Genomic DNA, 26,208 nt, shown 5'->3' with positions numbered 1-26,208 from the left:
TTTAGCTGAACAATTTTTACTGATACTTTGACTTAAATGTTGAAGCTTTTGTGCAAACATATTTCATTAGCATAGCAACACGTTGTTCCAGAAAAACATTCTTCTCTCAGTGAGAACACTGAGGCGTTTCCCCCCTGAAGGTGTGTGATTAAACCCAGGCAGTGATGAAACAACTTTAAAACTAGTGGAAGCAATTCATGTTAATGAACTGCCCATTTCCTTTGTGCCCTGAATGCCTGGAGCGTCATAAAAAGCAGCAACGCCTTTCTCTTCAAAAAGAAACTAACAGTGCTATACATGTGTACCCGAACCCTGAAGTAACTAATTATTTGTAATTAATTGCTTTCTTCAGTAAGCTAGGCTTAGCTAAAATTGCATCACATTAGCCTAAAATGATAATGTGAATTTATGCTTGCAGCATAAGGGCTGGGAATTGTTGCATAAGTGGCCCAGGAGCAGGGCCAACCTGTGTGTCCTTTGAGCAAGCTACATAGTTCCTGTGTATATCTAGAAGATGGAGATGGTAAATTACTTCTGAATATTCTATGCAGTAGGAACCCTGTATCCGCAGGATCAGTATCCACAGTTTCACTTACCTACGTTCTGAAAATATTAAAAATATTAGAAGAAAAAAAAAATCCAGGAAACCATTTCCACATGTATTACCAGAACCCATCACTAGGGGGAATCAGAGACCATGTTAGGAATACTTGTTAGTGAAGAATACACAGCATGGTCTCTCTCACCCTCTAGTGGCCAGGTCTGGTAATGCATGTAAAATATTTTTCTTGCCCCCCCCCTTTTACCATGATACATGGTAAAAGGGGGGGACCAAGAAAAAATATTTTACATGCATTACCAGACCTGGCCACTAGAGGGTGAATAATAAAATATATATACACATACAGTGTTTATACACAGTGTTATACACACTGTGTATATACACACAGTGTTTGCTATTATCCATAGTTTTCTGTATCCACAGTAGCTTTGGGGGCCCTATCATACCTAGGAAGCCTTGGATAGAGACATCATAAGTCAGAATCATGCTAAATGAATTCAAGGAAATGATATAAATTGTGGTAGCAAATCGCTACCAGCTATGTGATCAGCATGCTTCCAAGAACACAACCAGCGCAGTTTGCTGCCAAGCAATTTTTCTTGCTTGAGCATACATTGGCAATATGATTTTTGCTATTGCAACTGTATTCCCAGTGTGGTGTAGTGGACAGAGTGACAGACTAGGACTCTGGAGAGTGGGGTTCAAATCTCCATTTGACCATGGAAACTCACTAGGGAAGTGGAACTGGTAAAACTACTCCTTAAAACATCTCACTTGCCTTGAAAGCCCTATTAGGACTGCTATAAGTTGGTTCTGACTTGATGGCACAGAACACGCACATTGTCACTCTAACTTAACAAGGTACCACTTCACCTCTTTTATAGTATAAATGTAACTTTAGAAAGTACCGTTTATAATGACAGGATGGGGCTTGACGAATGGTGGAATATTGTTGAAACCTTAGCTCTTGCTCTATTTTGGATGTTAAAGTCCGAAAGAGGTGGACAAAGAGAGAATGTGTTTTGTACCCCTGGCTAGTAGTGGCTTGTTCCTAAAAGGAATCAGAAGTAATTATAATTCTAACTTTTGAGAAACTGGAAAACAAAGTTACTTTTAACATGTAACAAGGCTGGCAAACTAGCTATGTCTTGTACATGGGAATTATCACTCAGATGCAAGCTTTGATATGAAATTAGATATAAAGTCCCTTGAACTCAACGAGACTTATTCCCAAGCGAGGGTGAAGGACTGCAGCTTCACCTTTGCTGACTGCAGTTTGGTTTATCTTTGTGGTGTCTCTCAGTTTCTCAGGACACACAACCAATTTAATACACCAGCACTTGAGGATTCTGGGAGTTGTAGTCCAAAAATAACTTTTCTGAGCTCTGAGAGGTCCTGCACTGTCATTGGAAGAGCAAGACATTAGCAGAAATCATTTAGGCCCTTGCATCACAGTCCAGATATTTATAGATCTCAGATTCCTCTGTGGATTTGGTTTCAGCCAGTCGGGTCCATTCAGCACATTCCTGACACTGCAGGAAATATGGGTCCCTTAAGCCTCATTCTGCCTCTTAGTTCTAAATCCTAGTTCACCAGCTTAGTTCCTGACCCCTTGGTTTCTTTGAGACCCTTCATGCTTCCCTTCCCCAAACTCATAAATACCATCTTTATTTACGAGTTGCATTTGTATTCTGCTGTTCCTCCAATGAATTCAAGGTAAGTATAAATGGCTCTGCTCTCCCTTCCCCCACTATTTACCTATACAACCACCCTGTGAGGTTGGTCAGCTGAAAGATAGTGACTGGCACAAGGTCATTCAGTGTGTTTTATGGCTAAATGGGGAGCAGAGCCTGGATTTTCCAGCTGCCAGCCCAATATCCTACACTGCATCTCCAGCTCTTATTCATAAATTTTACTAGCTCTATAAAGGCAGCAAAACACAAAGGCTGTGTGCCTCCGCCCAACTCCAGTTCCACCACCAGCATTATTGTTTCTCTTGAAAAAGAAAAAAAAAGATATTGGCCATGGAAACATACTGTATGTTAATTTATTTCAGTGCTGCCATAATTAAAGCCACTCACTTCCTCACGTTGAAGTGCAGCAGACTGTAATTGCTATTAATGATGATGATTACATGACATCAAGTCAAATTCATCTTATGTCTTTATTAATTATTTATGAATTACGTTTACATCCCACCCATGTAGTGGGTAAACCTCTACTCTGGGCAGTTAACAACAAATGAGAAGGCCTACCCACCCACAGACACAAAACACCCTAATCATAGTGGCCAACAAAAAAATCGTCAAAGGCAACAGCAGACAAAAATTCAAATACTGTACAGCCACGTGGTTTAGCAAGGATGACATAGGGGGAAGAACATTCCTAAAGGCTTCCTTAAAGAGTTCAGATTTCACACGTTTCCTAAAGGTCAAGCGGAAGGGATCTTGATGTATGTCTACAAGCAATGCATGATGATAACTCCTTTTTCCAGGGTTTTCTCATATATGTAAGTGTACTTTAGGTGTGGTTTACCCTTCCCCTTCGTCTGGGCCACTCTGGGTCTCTGCAGTTTGCCCAAGGCTACAAAGGCTGGCTCTTCTCCCAGGAGACACAGTGGGGAATTGAACTCGACCAATAAATTGCCATTTGTACTCAAAATGAGCAATTTCTGTCCCTCTTTCCCTCCTTTCTCTTAACTGTTTGGTAATATCTGAATATCAACCTTTGTCTTCATTCAGGGAGCACCTAGGCACCAAAGAAACCAGGACTCTGAGTTTCCTGTTTCCCTAGCTCAAGGCAATAGGCCCTTCTCCCAGAGAGCCCAGGAATCCTAGCTCAGATTTCTCTCTCCTCTGAAACTCTGCCTGCCCCGCACACATGGAGAGAAGGCACAGTTGCTCCTAACAGCTAATAATAGCGTGCCGCTATGGCAAGCAGCTTAGCTCTCTTTGTGCCTCTCCAACCGCTCCAGCCCAGCCACCTCATATAAGGGCATGGCAGCGCCCCATGGCTTGTCTGTTTCATCTGTCTTGGAGGCTGGGTCAAGCAGTCATTGGCTGAAGGTTGAAGGGCTAATCTGGGCCAGCTGTAAACGTCGCTCACAAAAAAACAGATCTGGAAACGGTATTTCTGCCCTGCAGTTCTCCTTGTCTGATGCCTGCTTTTCCTGGTTGCTTTCTTTTGGGACTTTTTACAGACTGTGTAGAAGCTGTGTAATTCCCTCCATCTGCCATGGGTTCCCGGAAGGCCTGGATGTTGGGTCTCCTATTGGTTCTGCTTTGCTCGTTCCAGCTCCCAATTGCACATGGACAAGAGCAGCACTACCACCATGAACACCACCACCATCATGATGATATAAGCCACCATGACCATGAGGATGAACACCATGATCACAAGGAGCACCACCACCATGGGCATCATGATCAGCACACAGATACTGGGGATGGCAATGATGACCATCATCACTATCCCTCTCACCATCATGAAGCAGGACAGCACCAAGAAGGGCACCATCATCACCACAACGGTGACCATCATGAGAGTGAACAACATGATCATGGTGGTGATGATGATCATGGCAAGCATCACCACCACCATGATGACCATCATGGTGGACATCATCATCATAATGATAATGACGATGATGAACCTCAGAAGCACCATCATGGACATCATGATCAACACCACCATGATGAAGAGGATGAGCATCACCACCATCATGAACATCATGGTGATCATCAGCATCACTACCATGATGATGAAGATGAAGATGATGACAGTGAGGAAAATGAACACCCTCATCATGGGCATCATGGTCACCACTACTACAGAGAGGAGGAAGAGGATGAGGATGAAGAACAACACACAGGTCATCACCACCATCATCACCATGATGAAGATGAGGCCCATGGGCACCATCACCATGGTGGCCATCATCACCATGATGAAGATGATGACGATGACGATGATGACGAGGAAGACGGAGAGCATCATCACCATCAACACCACCACCATCACTATGGTGATGAAGAAGAGTCTGATGAGGCTTCTTCTGAAGAAGAAGAGGAAGATGAGCAGGATCATGAAGAAGCTAGGAGGACACACCATGAAGGACATAAAGGTGAGAGAAACTCAGTTTTTGCAGGATGGCAGAGATGTGATGGAACTATATTTCTATTGGGAGAAACTGATGAGTCAGGACAAATCAGACATCCTGGCTTCTAGCCTTCTCCACCCTCTTGAATGCCCGAGTGGATGCAGAAATTATAGATCTTTTTGGCAGTGTTCCCCACGCTGAACCGCATCCCCTGGCTCCAGAACTATTCTCTTTTTCCCCAACTAGGATGGCCTCCTGTTTATCTCCAAATTCATTACTCATTATTCCCCTCTTTAATAAACTCAGAGGTCCAGCTCTCCTGTCTTCAGCAGCATCCCATGAGGTCCCCATGTTCCCTTGGATTTTAGCTGTGGTCTGGACCTCTCCCCTCCCCCAACCAAAAATCCCCAGAATGATACAGGCAGCCATATCTGTTTCTCTCTTTCCCCTTGAAGAAGAAGAGGATGAGGATGAAGACGACGATGAGGATGACAAATACGAGGCAGGCTCTCTTTGCCACTATTGTGCCTTCTGCAAGGTAATGAGGGAATGCTTTTGTATGCATACCTGCTCAGCTCTGTGCTATGCAGTTTGATTGGCAGAGCAGCTTATTGTTAAAAGTGAGGGCCTCTTCCTAGAGCCGATGCATGCTTCATGTCTTTATCCGCTCTTGTTCAGTTTCTGCCACAGATTAATCCACAGCACAATGCCTTTTCTGCCCTCTCCAAGGCAGGGCCGTTACTATGTTCTGTTCTTTTGATGAACACCTAGCAGCATTAATCAAAACACTGCTACGTAGCTGCTCTGACAGTCTTATATAGCACATCTTCGAGACACTTCCTTTTGTCTGGATCCTTAAAGCAGAAAAGATGATGTTGAGAATTTTGATTATAATGTGTATTCTCATAACATCAGAAGAGTAAGGAGACATTGGTTAGCAGAGATACTTATGACACTATGACACTGAGAGAGTAAAACCAACAACTTAGTCTATTTACATACAGTGGTGCCTCGACTTACAAATATCCCAACTTACGAATATCCCGACTTACGACCATTTCCAGTTACAACCAGCTCCGACCACAAAATTTTGCTTTGATTTTACAACCAAAAAAAGGCAGGGAAAAAAGGCGGGGAATTCAAATGTGCTAACCATTGGTAGGCGAAGAGCCTGCTTCTTTGTAGCTCTTTCGCCCCAATGGTTAGAGTGAGTGCGATTGGAGGAGGCTTCAGGCTGCCTGGTAAGGTAAGGTGCTGTTTTCTGCTTTTTAAAAACTGTTCTGGGTGGGTTTTGCAGTGTGTTTTGGGGACGGGTTTCGATGTTTATGATTATGTTTCTATGCTGTAATAGGTCTTGTTTTTTTGAGTCCCCCCCCCCCATTTCCGATAGGTCTTGGGGTTGGTTGTTTGCTTTTGGGTTTTTTTTCCCATTTCCAGTGGGTCTTGGGAGGTTTGTTTGCTTTTGGGTCCCCCCCCCCATTTCCAATGGTCTTGCACGGTTTGCTTGCTTTCTGCTTTGCTTTTTTTTTGCATTTCCAATGGGTCTTGCACGGTTTGCTTGCTTTCTGCTTTGCTTTTTTTGCCTTCCCGATGGGTCTTGCACGGTTCCTTTGCTTTTCTTTTCTTTTTTTCCTTTGGCCAGAACGGATTTTTCGCGTTTCCAATGGGTCTTACAGTGTTTTTGGTTTTTTGGTGGTGTGTGTGATTTTTTTTCTTCAACCGAAACAGATTAATTGCATTTCAATGCATTCCTATGGGAAATGGTGCTTCAACGTACGACCATTTCGAGTTACAACCGGAGTTCTGGAACCAATTAAGTTAGTAAGTTGAGGCGCCACTGTATATACATAAATAGACATTCCTCTGGCAGCATAACATAACATGAAGCAACACGCAGCATAGAAAAAAAGTGATCTGACTTACAGGAGATAAAGACTTTCATTTTACAGATGACTTATGTGCAATTCTGTGACCAATCAGAAAATACATTACTTCATTTTCACAGTTTCATCATGTACACAGCTGTACAACATTAAGTCTTAATCCTTGATACCCACACCTGAATATAATCAGTACAGTGACTCAGGTAGAATCAGCCATTTTATATTTAACTATACAACATTAATATTTAATACATTTTCATGTCAGAATCTCAACAGATGATTCTGTGCCTGTGTCTCTATCTCTCAACTAAAGCAGTTGGGGCTTAATTATGGTGTCCCTCTTATCCTTGGCAGTTATGGCTTTGAGGAGAGCTTGCTTGATTTGGTCTTACTGAACTCAGTTGAGAAGATTCACTCTGAACATTCTGGCTTAAATCTGCATTTGTGCTCTGTTATTCCTCATTCTGCCTGCATGCCCTTCACTCTCTCTCCCTAACCTATGTGTTCTCTATGGGCTGAGTTACTCCAGCGAGTGAAGTGAGATGATCTCCCAATACTTCTATTTTCACTTAAAAGCAGGTTAGATGGAAATACATTGGTTCAGATTAGGGTTAGTAGGAGAAACGGAGGCTGGAATTTGGTGGTGGTGGTAGAGTGATCCTGGACATTGTTAGCATCCCTGTTGAAGTCCTGAAGTGCTGTAAAGAGACCATCACCACTGAGCTGGATGAAATCTTTTGTCTTTGCTGGAGGGAAGGTGGAGTACCACAGAACATGATGGATGCAAACATCGTCACATTGTACAAGAACAAAGGAAACAGGGGCGACTGCAATAACTACCGTGGCATCTCTCTTCTCAGCACTGTAGGGAAGCTGCTTGCCCATGTTGTGCTGAAGAGGGCCTGCAGACAGAGTTTATCCAGAATCACAGTGTGGATTTTAAGCTAACAGATGCACCATTGATGTGGTTTTTCCCCTCAGATAGTTGCAGGAGAAATGTAGGGAACAACAACAGCCGCTCTTTGTGGCCTTCATAGATCTTACAAAGGGCTTTGATTTGGTTAGCAGGGACAGCCTTTTTAAAGTACTTCCCAATATTGGATGCCCACCTCGACTCTTTAACATCATCAGGTCCTTTCGTGAGGAAATGAAAGGCACTGTAGCTTTCGTTGGCTCAACATCAGATCCTTTTGACATCTGAAGTGGAGTGAAAAAGGGCTGTGTCCTTGCACCAACTCTGTATGGGATCTTTTTTTCTGTCATGCTGAAGCATGCTTTTGGAACTGCAACAGAAGGTGTCTGTCTATGGACTAGATAAGATGGAAAGCTCTTTAATCTCTCTAGGTTGAGAGCGAAGACCAAAGTCTAGCTGAAATGGATGTGGGACCTCCTCTTCACCAATGATGCAGCTGTTGTTGCCCATTCTGCTGAAGACCTCCAACAACTTAATTGTTTTAGTAAGGTTTGCCAAGATTTTGGACTAACAATCAGTCTGAAGAAAACACAAGTCATGGGCCAGGGCGTGGATTCACCTCCCTCTATTACCATCTGTACACAAGAATTAGAGGTTGTTCATGGTTTTGTTTACCTTGGCTCAGTGATCTCTGACACCCTCTCTCTAGATGTTGGGCTGGATAAACACATTGGCAAAGCAGCTATCATGTTCTCTGGACTAACGAAGAGAGTATGCCATAATAAAAAGTTGACAGCATATACCAAGATCCAGGTCTATAGAGCCTGTGTCCTGAGTGCACTCCTCTACTGCAGTGAGTCCTGGACCCTTTGTGCATGGCAGGAGAGGTTGTTGAACATGTTCCACATGCGTTGGCTCTGACACATTTTTGGTATCACCTGGCAGGACAAAGTTCCAAACAGAGTCGTCCTAGAACGAGCTGGAAATTTTAGCATGTATACATTACTGAAACAGCAACATCTACATTGGCTTGGGCATGTCGTGAGAATGGTTGATTGTTGGAGAATTAGTGCAGGGAAAGCACCTCAGAGGGAGACCATAGCTGCCATACAAGAATATCTGCAAGCGGGATCTGAAGGCCTTAGGAATAGACCTCAACAGATGGGAAACCTTGACATCTGAGCATTCAGCCTGGAGGCAGGCAGTGGAGCATGACCTCTCCCAATTTGAAGAGGCACTAGTTCAGCAGGCTGAGGCAAAGAGACAAATGAGCAAAATCAGGGATCTGGATAGGGGACAGGTTGTATTTGTCTTCAGTGTGGAAGGGATTTTCACTCTCGAATTGGCCTTCTCAGCCACCCTAGACAGTGTTTCAAGACCTGTTTGACACTGTTTCAGAGCACGTTACCATAGTCTCTTGAGAGTGAAGGATGCCTACAGAGCCCCAGTCATATGTCATTTGGCCTTAAGGCCTCAACTTGCTTTAATTCCACTTCTGATGACAGAGTATGTAATGGCAAAGTAGACATAACTTATTTGTTTCTTATATTTATATCCCACCTTTACTATAATGAAGTCAAGGCAGCTTATATGGCTCTCCTCTTTTGTACTTTATCCTTACAACATTCAAGTGAGGATTAGGTATCTTCTGAAGTAAGGGAGTCTTGTCTGGATATTTCTTCAGAAGATACTTTATCCCCACAAGAAGGATATCTTCATGTGCCCCCAGAAAGATCAGGACCACAAACCAGAAAAACCACTGTTAATGAGTATTAACAACCTATGACAACGGGTGGAGAAAGACTGCAGGAGTGCAATTTTCACTCATCTCCAGTCCTTTGTCCCTCTAAGGAGCCTGATACCTTACCACCTTGAATGAGTTCAACTCTCCAGGGCCAGATGAATTGCATCCAAGAGTACTGATGGAATTAGCTGAAGAACTCTCAGAGCTGCTGTCCATTATTTTCTTGAAATCATGGGAAATGGGTGAGGTGCCAGATGATTGGGGGAGGGCTATCGTCAAAAAAGGGCAAAAAGGAGGAAACTGGGAACTACAGGCCAGTCAGCTTGATGTCAATCCCGGGGAAAATTGTGGAACAAATTATAAAACAGTCACTATGCAAGTACCTAGAAAACAATGTGGTAATAACTAGAAGCCAACACAGATTTGTCAAGAATTAATCCTGCCAGACTAATCTGATCTCATTTTTGATTGGGTAACCTCCCTGATAGAAGGAATGCCATAGACATAATAAATTTTGCCTTCAGGAAAGCTTTTGACAAAGTGTCCCAGGATATCCTTATTAGCAAGATAACTAGGTGTGGGTTAGACAGTTCAAGTGTCAGGTGGATATACAATTGGCTATTGAATCCTACTCAGACGGTGATGATTAATGGCTCCTTCTCCAACTGGGAGGAGGTAACAAGTGGGGTACCCCAAGTCTCAGTCCTGGGTCTGGTGCTCTTCAACATTTTTATTAATGATTTTCATGAGGGAGTGCAGGGAATGCTTGTCAAATTTGCGAATTACACAAGATTGAGTGGACAAGCTAATACCCTGGAAGACAGAAACAAAATTCAAAATGATCTTGATAGGCTGGAGCATTGGGCTGAAAACAACAGAATGAAATTCAAGAGGGAAAAGTGCAAAGTGCATTTGTATTTTTTCCCCTCAGGAAAAAAAAAACACAAACACACAGTTACAAGATGGGAGATACCTGTTTTAGCAATACTGCAAGTATTGGAATTGTTGTAGATCACAAGCTGAATATGAGCCAACAGAGTGATGTGGCTACGAAAAAGGCAAATGCTATTTTAGGCTGCATTAACAGAAGTATAGTTTCCAATTCCCACGAGGTGCTAGTCTCCCTTCTATTCAGCAGTGGTTAGGCCTCACCTTGAGCACTGTGTCCAGTTTTGGACACCACACTTTAAGAAGGATGCTGACAAATTGGAACAATTAAGTTCAGAAAAGGCAACAAGGATGATCAGGGGAGCTGGAAACCAAGCCCTGTGAGGAAACACTGAAAGAATTGGGCATTTTTAGTCTTGAGAAAAGAAGACAGAGGGGTGATATGATATGATAACACTTTTTAAGTACTTGAAAGGCTGTCATACATAGGAGGTGGGCAGGATCTGTTCTCAATCATCCCAGAGTGCAGGACACGCAACAATGGGCTCAAGTTACAGGAAGCCATGTTTTGATTCAATATCAGGAAAAACTTCCTGTTAGAGCAGTAAGACAGTGGAACCAATTATTTTGGGAGGTGGAGAGTGCTCCAACACTGGAGGCATTCAAGAGAAACGTAGACAACCACCTTGCAGATATCCTTTGATTTGTATTCCTGCATTGAGCAGGGGATTGGACTTGATGGTCTTATAGGCTCCTTCCAGCTTCACTATTCTATGATTCTACTAGAATCAACCATCCTGAGAACAGACTAAGGTGGATGAGAAGGCTGGTGAAGGACTGCTGTGAAGGCAAAGTATCTGAACCCTCTCTTGTTACATTAGAAGCTAGTGGTGAAGGCTTCTAGGAGTTTGTCCAAGTACATCTGAGGACCCAAGTTGGGAACCATTACTCTACATTGTTCTGATACTTTTAGTTATTGGTTTGACAAGATCATTCCAGTATTTGCATCCACACAGGGGGAGAACATTTGATGCACTATCTATGCACATCCCAATTTGATTCTTTAGTTCTCATTCTCAACACAAATTGTCTTCTATTTTTGCCTGTCTTCTCCACCCTCTCCCCACCTATTTTGCTGTCTGCCCCCTTCCCTTCTTGTTTTACCCACCTACTGTTCTCAAATCTGCATGTTCCCCCTATGCTTTCTAATTTTAATCATGATTTTAGCTTTCACTTTCCTGGTATGGTGTAAAAGTGAGAACATTGAAAAGTAAAAAATAAAAATAAAAATGAAGAAGCAGAACACAGGAACAGCTGATATACCAAGAAAGCTAAGCAGGAGTGGAAGTAAAGAGTGGAAAGGTGGAGAGTGACCAGCAGAAACATGCCCAAAAGAAAATGTCATCAAACGACACTCAACCACAAAGTGCATGATCAGCACTCTTTAACATGATTGTGCGCTGGAAAAAATCAGAGCAAAGCTGTAGAAAAGCACACTATCTTCTGGTGGTAAGGTAAAAAAAAGGAAAATGCTGGAGATCAAGGATATCAGAAGAATTAATTCAGAATCAGGGAAGTCTATTAATACCTGTGGATTATTGACCTGGCTGTAGTTTTGTGCATGATTTTATTTTATGCTGTGAACTGCCCAGAGAGTGGCAACACTAATGGGATGGTATAGAAATGAAAACAAACAAAGAAATATTACTTGTGTATACTTAAAGAAATACCAAGTTTAGGTATGAAGGGATGGTCTTATGTCTGGAAAAGGTGATAACTTAGTGCATTAGCACCTACTTCACATGCACAGGGTCTCAAGTTCCAGTCCTTTGCATTTTTAGAAGGGCTGGTGGAATGGGGCCATCTCATTTCTGAAGAACCACCATCACTCAGTGTAGACCAGCCTTCTCTAAACCTACTGCCTTTCAAATGTGTTGGATTACAAGTCCATCAGCTCTTCTAGAGGCCACCAAGCTGAGCAAGCACCAAACTGAGGTAGATGGGCCAACCATCTGACTTAGGATAAGCCGCTTTATATGTTCTCATCATGCTGTTGGGTTTTTTTAGTGAGAAACACTTGAGTGAGGGGAAATAATTTCTTCTCCTCCCATCCCCCCCCAGCTAAACTGTCTTGACATTTTTTTGCTTTCTCACCAGCATTGCGAGGAATGTGAAACCAAGTGCCCCTGTAAAGAAGGAGACACCAGTGATCACTGTGCAAGCTGTCAGGTGGGTGTTACAAGATCCCTCCTTTTGTCTACACAAACTTGATAATCTTGTTTCATGAATCTTAAACACCAACAATGCCCTAGCAATAACTCCTTTTAAACCCCCCCTGTTTTTCTTTTCTTCTCTTGCAGTATTGTCATTTCTGTTACATTTGCCCTGTCTGTGAGACAGCCTGTACACCAGGTGAGTTGGTTTACCGTCATGGTTCAAGGCAGGGATGGGCAGTACCTTCCACCAGGTCTTGTCGGACGACACCTCCTAGCACTGTCAGACATGCTGCCTTGGATTAAGTAACCTTGGGAGGCTTATGCACTGCACACACTTGGTTTAAGGGGACTCAATGTTATACTTTAATTGTGGTGATGATGGTAGACAAGGAGGACCAACCTGGGTCCAAATTCCTGCCAAACCATTAAGTTCATGTTGTGCCTTGGGTGAGTCACCATCTCTCTACTCCAGGTGTTAAACTCATAAAACAGAAGAAAAAAATCTGTTTTTGCCATCCTGTGCTCTTCTTAAGGAGTAGTGTATCCAAATTAGCAATAAGCAAAGCAAAGTGTCTTCGTAAAGCATTTTAGAATGGGGAGATATTAGCCGAGGGTGAGTCAAAAGCACATACATTAAATATAGCAATTTTATTTCTGTTTTATCATCTGCAGGGAGCATTGTAGATGAACTATCAGGAGCCTTATTTCAGTAAGTAACTTTCCCCATCCCTATAAAATTTAGTATCTAGTTTTGGAAAAAATCAGAGCCTGGCTGCTCCTTCCCAGTTCTCGTGTTGCAGTTTCTGGAGGAAGGCTAGCCAGATCCAGGAGAAATACTGAAAGACTTAAAGGATGGTCTTGAGTGTTCAGTTCATGTCTTGTATCAGTCAGGAGGAGTTTGCTGCAGGAAGTAGGATCAATTATAATCTCTTACCTCCCAATTTTTCCTACCTGTGAATTAGAAATAATAGGAAGATTTCTCAAGACAAGCATATCTAGAACATGCACATGTTTTAAGGGAGATAGCCTGGGAATACCTTGTGCACCAGCTGGATCCCTCAAGAGAAAGGATAGGGTACCAGTGAACCAGGAAATTCACAAACTATTTTAACAAAAGCCATAATTACAGAAATAAGAATTAAATAGAAAGGAATCAACATTGGGCATCTGATTCTTCTTCTTTTCTTTCAGGACATTTGCTACCCTTTTTGAGCAGCATGAGCACTGAAGCACCCCTGATGGAGAGGCCAAGAGTGGGTGGGTGGATGGGTTAAGTAACCTTGACTTGTAAAGGGTCACACTACATCTGATAATCAATTCCATGATTCTTTCTACCAACAGGTACCCCCCCTCTTCCTTTTCCTCTCACGAATGCCCCCCCCCAAGAATGAGATTCTTCCCCTTGCTTGAGGGTGGTGGTGGTGGAAGTGCTCAGGTTAGGAAAACAGCTGGGACTAGAGATGGTTTCAAGTGAACACATGCTAAGGAATGGAAAGGGTATAGCAGCTCTTCTCCCACCTGATTTGCTTTTTTGCCACTTGATTTCAGCCACTAGTAGGTTTTTAATTATGAAAAGCGATTTCACAGGGAGGATCAGAAAACTCTCTGATTCTCAAAGCCAGCAGGGAGATCATTTCTTGCTGAGTAAAGAGGAAAACTGGCATTTTAGTAAGCTAGTCCACCTCAGGGTGAAAGATACTTGAAGCATCACCTGGTTGGCAACTCTTAGGGTCTGAGCACCAAGTCTGAGTCCAAGTCTTTGGCATCAAGCCCCAAGTCCCTATTACAAACTCCTTTCCCGGGGGGGGGAGAGGGAGTGAGTGGATTCTACGTTGTGAATCGAATCTTAGTCATAGGAGGGAAAGACCAAGTTGAGTCACTGATGTGACTTGAGTCTGACTTAACAGCAACTCCCACGACTTGAGTGCCCTTGGCATCACCTAACACCTCTTTGCTCCAGCTTTCCCCAGCCTTCGAATCAGCAAAAGCCCAATCACATTTCAGGCTTGTTCCTGCCTAATAGGTCTTTCTCTGCTCAAATCTTTCATGCTTTCACAGCCTTGGACTCCACAGTATTGTTGTTCTACAGCTACTCTGGGATCCTTTAACTGAAAAGCAGTACATAAAAGATTCCTTTAAATGGTGTAGTTCCCATCATCCCCAATCAGTGGCTATGCTAGTTGGGGATGTTCGGTGTTACAGTCCAACAACACGCAGAGGAGTCAAGCTAGGAGATTATTCATCTCATGCGACTTTGCATCTCTTACTGGCTTGCTGTTGAATCATGAAATTGAAAGCATTTGTATTTGACCCTCTAGGAAATCTCATTCTGTCACGTTTCATTCATAACGGCTCATTCATTCATACATGGGTGTTGGCCCTTAATAACTGCAGTTATCAAGGGATAAGCACGCCTGTATGAAACAGCTTTTAAGCTACACTGCAGGACTTATACATGCCGGCATGTCTGCAGTCATTTCTCCCAAAGAATCCCCACTATGGCAATTATGACTTTTATGACAATGATAAACTATCTGTCAGAGATCATCATGCCCATATAGAGCAACATCACCACAGTCTGTTTCTGATACATCACCACAACTAACCCAGCTACTGGAGCAATGCTTTCAGCCTCAATACCCTATGCTACAAACCCAAAAGCCTTATACTTGTTTAGGACAGTGAGACGGGTGTGGAATGTATGACCCTCCAAGTTTTTCGGATTGCAAGTCCCATCATCCTCCACTTCCTGGTTAAGCTGACGGGATGGGAACTGCAGCACAACAACATCTGAATGACCTTATGTTTCTCCATCCTGCGCCTTTGCTTCTCCTGGCATGTCCTGCCACCTCTGGTGAAATTTCAGAAGGCCTGTCTTCCTATCTGTCGGGCTGCCATAATGAATTCTGGGCAGTGTCATTAAGGAGGATGAGCTTTCTGCTAGTCTCCTGTTGCAGGTACACAGAACTCACTAAATCATATGGTCAGCTCTAACCGAAAACTGGATTGCTGTCACTGTTGTGTAGAGGAGGTGGAAATACAAATAGATCATGGATAATTGCTCCTCCCCAACCTGAATGAAGGTTGAGGAAAGATACAAAGCATTGCCTTTTTGGGTTTTATAACCTCATCTTTTGGCAATTTAGCTCAACTCAAAATAATCCCATCCCACCCATCCATTCTGTGTTGGACACTCCTTTCTAGCAGCTTTTTTAAATTCTTAATTTATAGCCATTGCTTTGTCTTGTTTTAATGGAGAATAATAATAATAAAATGAAGTCTTCTGACATGGCTTCAGCTTTCTCTAAAGCTTTGATTAAGGCATGATCAAATGGACAATAAGGAAGGCTGGGCAGGGAATAATAATTTGCAATAATTTGACCAAATCCATCTGAAGACATTTTTTTACCTGAGGTGCAAGGAATAAGCTGGTGCCTCAATTCACAAAAGCTGACTGGACTGGAGTTTTTTCTCCAGTGCTAGCCATGAGACATCATCCTCTGCCACAACCAAGGAGAGCAGCGAGTATTGGAAGTACAACACAGGCTACTGGACACAAAGCCCCTTGATGGTTACTTCCCAGCACCTGCTGCTTAAGGTGACTACTTCATTCTGTTGAATGATAGGGCCAGGTCTGAATTTTGTAGTTTTTTAAATTTCTGGGTGAGTTGGCACTCATTCACTCCTTGAAAGAGTGGGGAGGAATAATGCAAAAGTAATAATTGCTGCCCTCTTAGACCAAACAAACAAACAAACAAACAATCCATGGTAAAAAATAGGTTGAGCTCAGAATAGTAATTGATTCAATGGCATTTGAGTCGGTCAAGGCATTTCTCCTGATGTGAAGGGGGGGGGGGGAAGGCATCACTTCATTCCATGTACAGAAGCTGACCGGATGAGTCAGTCTAATTTTACCTCAATACTAACTATGAGCCCCTGCTCCCTTCTGTACTGGAGAAGGGCACATTAGTTTTAACACAGACAGGGCTTTGAATTATACACCATATATAACTATTTGTGACTTGTTCCCTAACTCCACAAAATTTGCCATTTCAGGCGACTGTTGTTACACTTTGCCTAACAGTACAGCTGGCCCAGGTTAGACATATTTAACTGAAATCCCATTGATTTCAGTGGGTCTACTCAAAGTATTACTTTCTACTCTATACCAAACCCATGTCCTTTCCAGTGACAGCATTATGCTGCTTCACTCAACAAAGTTAAAGGAGCATAGGGCATTCACAGCCTCTCTTCTTTCCAGGAGGAGATAAAGGAGACGAGGAAGGGCAGCTTCTTTCCCTTAGTGGTGGCAACGCGAACAGTCAAAAAGTGGGACACTTCACTGCTGATGAAAGAATAAAAGATTGCTGATGGAAAAGGCAAATATAAACGGTCAATAACATAGCCTGAGCTTGTTTCCAAAGGAGGCAAACTCATTCCCCTTTTTGGTTATGCTAGTTCAAACAGATAGGTGTGTTGGCTCTTAGGTGATGTCTTTAGACAAAGGAAGGGATTACTGCAGCAATTCCAGAACTGGTCGGCTTTGATTGCTAACAATTTTTCTCATCTTTTTCATATGATCTTGTGGACTCATTGGGGATTGGGTGGATACCACTTTAGTAACTGCAGCAGAGTGAGCAAAAATGACCTTTGTTATTAGGGTTGGAGGACTATTTGCAGGAGGGCTTCTATGGTTCAGAATGAAGCCAGCATATGTGTGTGTGTGTGTGTGTGTGTGTGTGTGTGTGTGTGCGCGTGCATGCGTGCATGCATGCATGTTCCTATGCACACCGGTAATACAACCATGTCACAATTTTCAAAAGTTTACAAAAGTTTGTGCAATTTACAAAAAGATTTTTCAATCACAACTCCCAGAATTCACCAGCCAATATGGTTGGGGATCAAGCTGGCCAGTAAATTCTGGAAGGTACAGACAAAAAAGTAACTTTTCAAGCTCTGATCTGCAGTGCTTGAAAGTAGAGTCCAGAACCTGCTCCCAGGGGCACAACATTATAATTTTTTTTCATAGAAGCTGTCAATTAAAGGGGCAAAACTAATGAAGTTCAAATAGGATATCGGGGGGAGAAGCATTGGTGTAAGGTAAAACATCCTCAACTGTGTTGGATACTTCAAGACAGAGAGCTCCTATGTTGTCAATCAAAAGACAGTCTTTCTTTCCTCTTTAATGGATATGCTATGAATTGAAGAAAATGAGGATGAAAGAACATGGCCAAAAGATTAGAAGTGAAAGATCTGGCCCCCTGTAAAATTCTGTGAATGAGATAAGGAGAGCGAGTGCCGTTCACATTTTCTAGCACTTGAAAAGCCTTACAGAACCCTTAAAAGCTATTTTAAAAAGCAAAGGCAAGGCAACAGCAAGAATCAAGTCTATTCCAAAGGCTGCTGACAGTACATTAAAAAAAAAAGAACTATGCAGGCTCTAGTCTATAGACAAAGTCTCTAGCAGCATCTACTCCCTAATACACACCGCCGTCAGAGGTCACACAAGATCCTTCAATTCAAAAAGATGTAAAACACCGATAAAGGAGAAAAGAGGAAACAACATTAGCTTGGTGCCACTCACCCAGCCCAGCAGAGACACTCTGAGCCCAGGCAGCACCATAGAAACAGGCAGCTGAGCACTAGTTGCCTGGCACATGGACACCCACTCACCGAAGCAACCCACAACACCAAGAACAAGAGATGCCTCAAGTTGTGCCCAATAAACAGCAACAACCACCACACAGCTCACTAGCACAATCACAAACTACACCACCCTCACACACACATACACACAAACACGTAACAAAAAACAAAAAATCTCCTACAAAAGAAGTCCTCCCCAAACCCATCAAAATATAGACTTTTAACAGAATAAATACACTGTAAATTAACCAAATACATTTTTTAAAAAAATCAGTCAAAAAATGGGGAGAAACATCCCCGCACCACCAAGAAATAATGGCAAAAAGGAAAGAATCCACAATGAAGGCCATAGCAAGCAGGCAACAGCAATCGAAGATGGATGGTGCCAGGAGCTCAGCATACAGTAATCCTGGCAATAAGGAACAATTGAGCAAAGAGCACTCCTCAGTGACTTCCTGGACCTTTTATAGATTCAAAATTTCTGCTGCTTTCCCAGATGTTATGATTGACTGCAGACAGTCTTCCCAATGTTATTGGATAAAAAATTTCTCAGGCAGTTTGACAGAGGGTGAAAGAAAGGACTTCACAGTTACACACAAGAGAGAAACAAACACATTTTTGAAACTTTTGTGTAGCCCCTTCATAAACACAACTATTGTTTCAGAATGCTTCCTTTTAGCAGTCAATAAGAAAACATGAAATATTCTTGTCTTTTGTTTAAACAGAAAAAAAGCCCAAGCCCAGTCACTGAATTCAGTGGGAGCAACTGGGAGGTCAACTAGCTACCAGCTCCAAAGCCCCTCTTGATCTTCTCTTTGTTGCACTGACATCTCACAGCTCAGTCATTATAAGTGGAGTCATGCTTCCTTTAGCTGACATCCTAAATCCTAGTAGCAGGCAAGGCTGCACAAAAATGAGGGCTACACTGGCAAATGTACAGGGACAACAAAATGTAGTGGGTGCAACAGAGGCCAACAGTGGGTGATGTCCAGGGATTAAGCTTTAATCAGCATTTTGATCTTCCTCAGAATTTGGTCTCAAAAGCCTACAGAAGAATTTAGGTTGTCAAAATATATGACAGGAAAACTAACATTGGATAAAAGAGAGAGATCCTTTAGCTATATTTCATTTAGAATCGCGGAAGTGCAGAGTTGGAAAAACCCAAGAGTAATTGAGTCCAATTATTAAAGATGCATAAAAAAATGCACAGCTAAATAATGTCAGCTGACTTTCTAACCTTTTTAAAAAACCTTCAATGAAATAAGAGTCCACCACCTTCTGAAGCAGTACATTCCTGTGCCAAGCACCTCTCAGAGTCAAAAAGTTCTTCATAATGTTTAGTCATATATTCTTTCTAGTAAGTTTAATTCATTGGTTCACTTCAGAGTCAATGGGTGGGAGAGGAGCTTGCTTCATTTTTCATGACAGCCATTCAAATATTTGAACTATTGTATCACCACCCAGTCTTTACTTTTTGTAGCACACCACTTGTTACTTCTCTCCAGGAAGAAGAAACATTGGCAAGCCGTCCTTGGGCATGATCTCTCAATGAACTCCAAATCCACTAAACAGTAGGATTGTCTAGCTATTGGATTACCAACTTGTTTACAAGAATAAAAGGTAAAGGTTCCCCTTGACATTTAGTTCAGTTGTGTCCGACTCTAGGGCGCGGTGCTCATCCCTGTTTCCAAGCCATAGAGCCAGCGTTTGTCCGAAGACAATTTCTGTGGTCAAGGGGGCAGCGCAACTAGACACAGAACACCGTTACCTTCCCCTAGAGGTGGTACCTATTTATCTACTTGAATTTTTACATGCTTTCGAACTGCTTGGTTTGCAGGAGCTGGGACAAGTGATGAGAGCTCATTCCATCGTGTGGATTCGATCTTACGACTGCTGGTCTTCTGACCTTGCAGCACAGAGACTTCTGCAGTTTAACCCACAGTGCCACCACATCCCTTTACAAGAATACAGGAGACTTAGTTAGAAGCCCTCTACAATGCAGGTACACTCCATTCACAGCATTCCTCTGCACTACCATGCTTGTTACTTTGTCAAATAAACCAAGAAAGAGAGAATGAGATAAGATGTTCTGAGATATCTATGCTGGCTCTTGGGATGGTATGAGCCAAAGCAGGCATTGAGCAATTCCACATTCCTTCTTTTACCTATTAGTATTTCTCCACGCAGCAGACCATCCTCTTCCTTGATCTTCTCTTGCTCCAAGCATAGTTGAAAATCCACGTTTGTTATTTTTTTACCTCTCTCGCAGGCTTGAGCTCATTCTGAGCTTTAGCCTTCCTGATCTCCCTACAAGCATTACAGTCAAGGACTGCTGGCTATTCCTTTGTGTTCTTCCTCAGTGATAAGCCCTTACTTCCATTTCCTACAATATATTCCACTTTTAAAGCTCAGTTCCTTATACAGCCAAGTCAGTCTGTGACATTTCTATTCTTTCCCCTTTGAATTGTCTGTGATTATTGTATTATCAGCATGTCATCCTTAAGAAACTTCTACCCATTGTGAACTCTGAACTCTTTCAAGTACTCTTGTTTGGCATTTCTATAAATTTACTTCAATAAATCATGAGACTAGGTGCAGCTTTCCATTTTCTTAGCAAAATGAAACTCAAGTGGATGTGAGCACTTCCACCTAATATTCCCACTGACCAATTATTCCCTGTTGGTGAGGATTAGGTCCAGGATAGTTGATCCTTTTGCCTGGAAGATGAAATTGCCAGCAAGCCAAGGGAGGAATTTGGCCCTCTGCAAAACTGAACTTTCAACAAATATCAGGGTAACTGAAGTCTCCTATTATTACTATGTCTCTCTCCACTGAATGTTATTATCACAAGTCTTAAATATGGCTTGGAGGTCTGCGGCAGACCACCTTAGTCATGCCACTGATTTCTACTCTCCTTTGATTTTTATCTAAATAGTCTCCAGGACCCTTAATGTTTCACATAATGGATATCCTAATAGGTGTACAGATATATTAGGTATAATACTGCTCTTTCTCCCTTCCTGTTTAAGCTCTCCTTTCTGAATAAGTTGCATCCTTAAAAAACAGCATTCTAGTCACATAATAGTTGTTTTCCTGTGTTAAGGGTTCCAGTGATTGTATGTGTTTCCCATGCTCTGTGTCCATATACAGACGTTTGAAACCATGGCTCGTTCCTTCTATCTGCCATCTTATTTTTTCCTGCCTTTTAGTAGACTGCTATACCACCACCTCAGTCTCTGGAGTACGACTAATACCCCCCCCCAATAAGTGGGGCCCCCTTTCCTCTGGAATGCCACTTCCCTTCCCTTTGGGACTCAGTCTTCTTGATCACATTGTGAAGACATTCAGCAAACTCATCTCCCCCAGCCCCTGTGAGGTGCAATCCACTTCTAGCCATTTCTTTTTGTGCTTCCTCTGAATTAAACAAAAATCTGCAGATCTTTGAAAATGTTTTTCAAACTTTTTTCTTTTTCTTTTCTTTTTTTAAACAGCTCTTGCCACTCACTCTGCTTCTGCCCTTCCCTCTCCCCCTCACCTTGAGGCAAACCAGAGCTGAGGGGAAAAGTATGAGATTTCTTCTCCTACACCTCAGCTTCTGGCTTGCCCCTCACAATCTCCCTGATAGAACTTTTTCCCCCCAAGATTGTATTTTTTTCTCCCTCCCCACCCCAGTTTTCATGCAAAACAACCCCCTTTGGTATGCCCCTCACCCCCGCACACCTTCCCCAGGAAAAAATACATTAAAAATAAAAAAGGCAGAAAATATAAACATCAAATGAAAATTATGGGCGTGCAGGGGAGAGGGGTGGGGGGAAACAGGACACATTGTTAAATTAACAGAGAACTTGTAACGGCGGTCGAAAAAGAAATTCAATTTACACAAGATTCCACAGCACAGATATACACAGAAAATACAACTCTTATATTACATTAGTCTTGGAGGGAGGGGAATCTGTGTGCCATATTGTAAAAGTCCAGAGTTCGATTGCCCACTGAAGGCTGAGATCTCCCCCTTCCAATCAGAGCATCTCAGACCTGTGATCCCCACTCCCTGCTACTCTTGAAGGGAGGGAAATGTAAAAGGCCCCCATGCCCCACCAGGATAGCTTCATTCCCCCCACCCCATGAACCAGATTTGTCATTTATCTACTATGATAGCTTCACCTCTGCACTGAGGGTTTGGGGGAAATTCCCTCACAACCCCCCTTCCATTTTGTCACATTGTAATCCCAGGCTCTTCGCCTTGGAGGGAAAGGGAATTGCAACTCAGAGGAGAAGCTGTTTTTTAAAACGGGTTCCTTATTTGTGCCAAGATGCAGCTGCTTATGAGTAAAGGCAGAGCAGCTGGGTATACAGGCTTCCCCAACTCACAGCGGTGTGGGGTTCAGCCGTGACAGGCAAAGTTGCACGGCGGGCAAAGGGAGGTGGCATGGCTCTTATTCAGCGTTTCTCTTCTCACTCCCCTTGATGAGTTGGGAATTCAGAGCAGAGGAAGGAAAACTAAACCCACGCCTATCAGCCCCTTTCCTCACACGGGTTGAAAACAGGCGCTGGGAGAGGGCAGAGAGAGAGAGAGAGAGGAAAATGGGCTTTGAGTGACAACCCCCTTCGGGAAATCCTGAGGTGCCACCGGGCACCCCTCTGTAGCAGCAATGCCAAAGGAAGAAGAAGAAAAGAAACGGAAGAGGGCCAGCAGAAGGCTTAGCACCCTTGGGAGTGTGAGGAAAGAAAACAGATCATCACGACTGCTGGGCCAATCCGTGGCAATGGGAAGGTGAGGGGAGAAGGCCCACCCCCTCACCCCACCCCACGGCCCACGAGGGACAGAGGGAGTGATCCGGCCGTAGTGAAGTGGTGGGGTGGGGTGGGAGGACGGACATGGGTGGACATAGAGCTTCATTCACATTCTTATGCCCCTGGTCTGGAACAACAACACCAATAAATAAACACTAGAGTTTGAAGGCCTGTTTCCTCTGCAGGCTGGAGGAGAGGCCCTCTCTTCCGCTTGAGGCCCTGGAGTCTCCATAGTGACCACAGGCCACTGCTGCTAGGAGGAGGGTCAGGTTGGTGGGCACTTTCTTCTTCCGGTTTTTCCCTCACGCCAGGACCCCCACGCGCTCCTGTATGCCTTCTCTATAACAACAGCAGCGGCGGCAGCAGTGGTGGTGGTGGCAGCAGCGGCAGCGGCAGCTCCTCACAGCCCACACTGGGGCAGGTGATGAGGAAAGAGGGGCGGCAGCGGCGGCGGCAGCAGTAGCGGCTGTGGGCCATCCTCCTGTCCAAGGCAGGGTGGCCAGACACCCTCAGGACAGCAACTACACAAAACAAAGACAACAGCCAGAGCAAAGCAGGTTTTTCATTCAAGATATAACATGTGCCTATGTAAAAACCCTTAGTAACAAAAAGTTCTGATGCTTAGTGTTGAATTTGCTTTTTAAATGACATCTCCATGCCCCATCCCTCTCCAGGAAGCTTTTTTCCCTTCATAGCCAGGATCACATCCTGTTTCTGAGACTAGCTGGTGGCAGCGTGCCCTGCTTAATGATTACCCCACATTACGACGAATTTGCTTCGCGATTATGTTTTTTGCGATCACAATTGCAATCGCAAAACGGTAGTCTAAATGGGGCTTTTTCGCTTTGCAAAGATCGGCTCACTGCTTCGGGAACCGATTCTTCACATTACGATGATCAAAACAGTTGGGTTTTCGTCGGGTTTTCAAAATGGCCGCCGGGTGCTTAAAATGGCTCCCCGCTGTGCTTAGGGACAGATTCCTCACTATACACGCACTGAAAATGGCCACTGTATGGAGGATCTTTGCTGGACGGTGAATTTTTAGCCCATAAAGGAGAAAACGGTTTTCATTGCGTTTCAATGGCCTTTTAAATTTCGCTTTACAAAATTTTCGCTTAACAGCGATTTTCCTGGAACGGATTATCGCCGTTAAGCAAGGCACCACTGTACTTCAGAAGGAAGACTTACTAGGGAGAATTCCTGGCAGGGGAATCATTAAGCATCCAGCCTGTTGACTCCCTCTTACAAATAGCTTCCCAGTCTCCACTCTGGACTTACAAAGGAAATATGGAACTCGGGCTGTCTCACCATAGGGTTTTTGAGACAATCCCAACTCCAGATTTCTGTTAATAATTAAATCACTTAAAGTCTGGTATTGAAGGAGAGCTTGAAGTATACCGTGGACCACCAGAAAGACAAATTAAGTGGGCATAGATCAAAGTAAGCCTGAACCCTCTCTAGAAGCAAGTGAGGCTATCCTGCTTTGGCACATCGAGAAGACTAGAAAAGACAATAGCTGAGGAAAAAGATTGAGGGCAGCAGGAAAAGAGGAAAACCTAATATGAGATGTATTGATGGAATAAAGGAAACCACAGTCTTGAGTTTGCAAGACCTAAGCAAAGCTGTTAATTGATAGGGTAGCCATAGGCTGGAAGTGACTTGAGTGCACAATACAACATCATGGAGTTGGAAATCTCTTTTCATGAGCTAACATTTATTTGGACCTGTATGCGGAGGACTACTCTAACCCCTGCATCATAGAGCTGCAGTGGTGAAAGGAAGTCAACTGAACACTGGCGACAAGACTTTTCAGGGTTGCTGGTTTTTTTGATTGTATGCATCTGTTTATTTGCTTTGCAAAGTGCTGCCTGTCCTTCCAGTGCTGAGTCAGTGGCAAAGAACATTAGCCCATACTAACCTCTGCTGTCTTGGCATTAACAGGAGTACGTTCGCACTGACATACTGTCTGCCCGTTGGCTACCTAGTGAGTTCCCTGGAAAAAGAGACAGAAAGATCATACAATGTAATTCCCACCTTTCCAGGTTTTCAAAAGATCACAAGAAGAGCCAAGTTGGATCAGACATGATAGGTTGTTGCCTATCAACTGCAACATCCTGCTCTCATAGTTGCCTGCAAAGAATCCACAAGCAGGACAGTTCAACCACTCACAATCTCAGCTACTTTGCATATACTCAGCAATACTCTTAATTTCCTGTGAGGTTGATGACATATCAAGAGTAGTCCACCATGACTAGATAGGCGGGATATAAAATAAATAAATAAATAAATAAATAAATAAATAAATATATAGAGAAAACACATACACCCATATGTGCACATATTCCTGCCACCAGTATACATCCTATTTCTCATGTTTTGCTTTATTCATGTCAGAACTTGTGAAAGTTCCTTATACAGTGGTGCCCCACATGACGATAATCCGTTCCGGGAAAATCAACATCCAGCAGAATTTCCCCATAGGAACGACTGTTGTGCGAACTGCTATAGCGATCGCAAAAAGTCACCGTCCTGTGGATTTGTCGTACAGCGGGGTCGTCGTCTAGCGAGGTACCACTGTATGGGCAATATACCTCTATCTGCAGGTAGGGTAAGTCCAAATCATTTACCCAAGCTCTGATTAACACCAAGGAAACCATTCCAAAATGTATTCCAAAAATGTAAACATTTCAATAAATACGCCCAATAGAGGGTTTCCCTGAATGTCCAACATACCCTCTGGCTGCATCTTACGAAGCTGCACCCCGGGTGAGGTAATGGAGGCCACGGAGGCTGTGCGGAAATTGGCTGGCAGCATCTCAGCCGAATCAGGGCTGACGCCACGGAGGTCCTTTTCCCGGAACATCTTCCGCCAAGATGGGGAACGACTGAAGGTCTTGGCACTGTCCTGAGAGAGGCAGGACCCAAAGGATCACAGATAGGCAGGGGCAATTCATGTAGAAAACACAGTCTCTTAAAAGAAGACATTCTGGAAGGAGAAGGAACTCACCTCATCCAGTCTCCGGTCTGTTCCCATGGTGATGAGGTTTGTAAATTCTTTTTCCAACAATTGTCTAGCCTAAATGGAAGCAACACAAGTCCTGACCTTGTTCTTGCAATCTCTTTATGTTTCCCTAAAACACCATCTCTGCTTTTGACACTTCCTCCACCAGGAGGAGAGGAGACTGGGGATCTGGGGAACTCAGAAAATTGATGAAGGAAGACACTTTGTGCATATTTATTGGAAGTGAAGGGAATCAACTTGCCCATCTTAAACGCATTGGCAGCTGAAAGAAGGCTGCCGCCAGTTGTATAACTATGAGCCTCGTGGCGCAGTGGTTAAACCACTGTACTGCAGCCAAAACTGTGCTCATGACCTGGAATTCAATCCCAGGTAGCCGGCTCAAGGTTGACTCAGCCTTTTATCCTTCCGAGGTCGTTAAAATGAGTACCCAGCTCGCTTGGG

At 43.4% G+C, this 26,208-nt stretch overlaps 2 protein-coding genes across 18 annotated transcripts in view; one reads left to right on the top strand and one right to left on the bottom strand.

The window, feature by feature from the left end:
- Positions 1 to 1,725: 1,725 nt before the first annotated feature.
- On the top strand, positions 1,726 to 15,599 carry LOC110079183 (uncharacterized). 2 transcript variants are annotated; one of them, XM_020794056.3, is made up of 6 exons: positions 1,726 to 4,685; positions 5,120 to 5,199; positions 12,247 to 12,318; positions 12,450 to 12,501; positions 12,978 to 13,014; positions 13,497 to 15,599. In XM_020794056.3, the coding sequence occupies exons 1-5, from the start codon at positions 3,930 to 3,932 to the stop codon at positions 12,987 to 12,989; spliced, it is 972 nt and encodes a 323-aa protein (XP_020649715.3). In that variant the 5' UTR covers positions 1,726 to 3,929; the 3' UTR covers positions 12,990 to 13,014; positions 13,497 to 15,599. The 2 variants fall into 2 exon arrangements, with proteins under 2 accessions (XP_020649715.3, XP_020649714.3); XM_020794055.3 differs by having other exon boundaries at positions 5,117 to 5,199.
- A 5,800-nt stretch (positions 15,600 to 21,399) lies between these two features.
- The window catches only part of PPFIA3 (PPFI scaffold protein A3), a 61,913-nt gene continuing 57,104 nt past the window's right edge, over positions 21,400 to 26,208 (bottom strand). For 15 of the 16 annotated variants that reach the window (XM_020794034.3, XM_020794040.3, XM_020794037.3 and 12 more), the window contains 4 exons: positions 25,753 to 25,821; positions 25,479 to 25,650; positions 24,664 to 24,738; positions 23,128 to 23,266 (listed from right to left, as the gene is read on the bottom strand). In XM_020794034.3, the coding sequence (XP_020649693.2) occupies positions 24,680 to 24,738; positions 25,479 to 25,650; positions 25,753 to 25,821 (300 nt within the window). In that variant the 3' untranslated portion in view covers positions 23,128 to 23,266; positions 24,664 to 24,679. Of the gene's footprint in view, positions 23,267 to 24,663; positions 24,739 to 25,478; positions 25,651 to 25,752; positions 25,822 to 26,208 lie in introns of all 16 variants that reach the window. The other variant, XM_078378001.1, reaches the window with a different exon arrangement.

Source organism: Pogona vitticeps, chromosome 6, assembly GCF_051106095.1.
Source record: "Pogona vitticeps strain Pit_001003342236 chromosome 6, PviZW2.1, whole genome shotgun sequence".
Classification (NCBI taxonomy): domain Eukaryota; kingdom Metazoa; phylum Chordata; class Lepidosauria; order Squamata; family Agamidae; genus Pogona; species Pogona vitticeps.
This window is presented reverse-complemented; position numbering and strand designations above follow the sequence as displayed.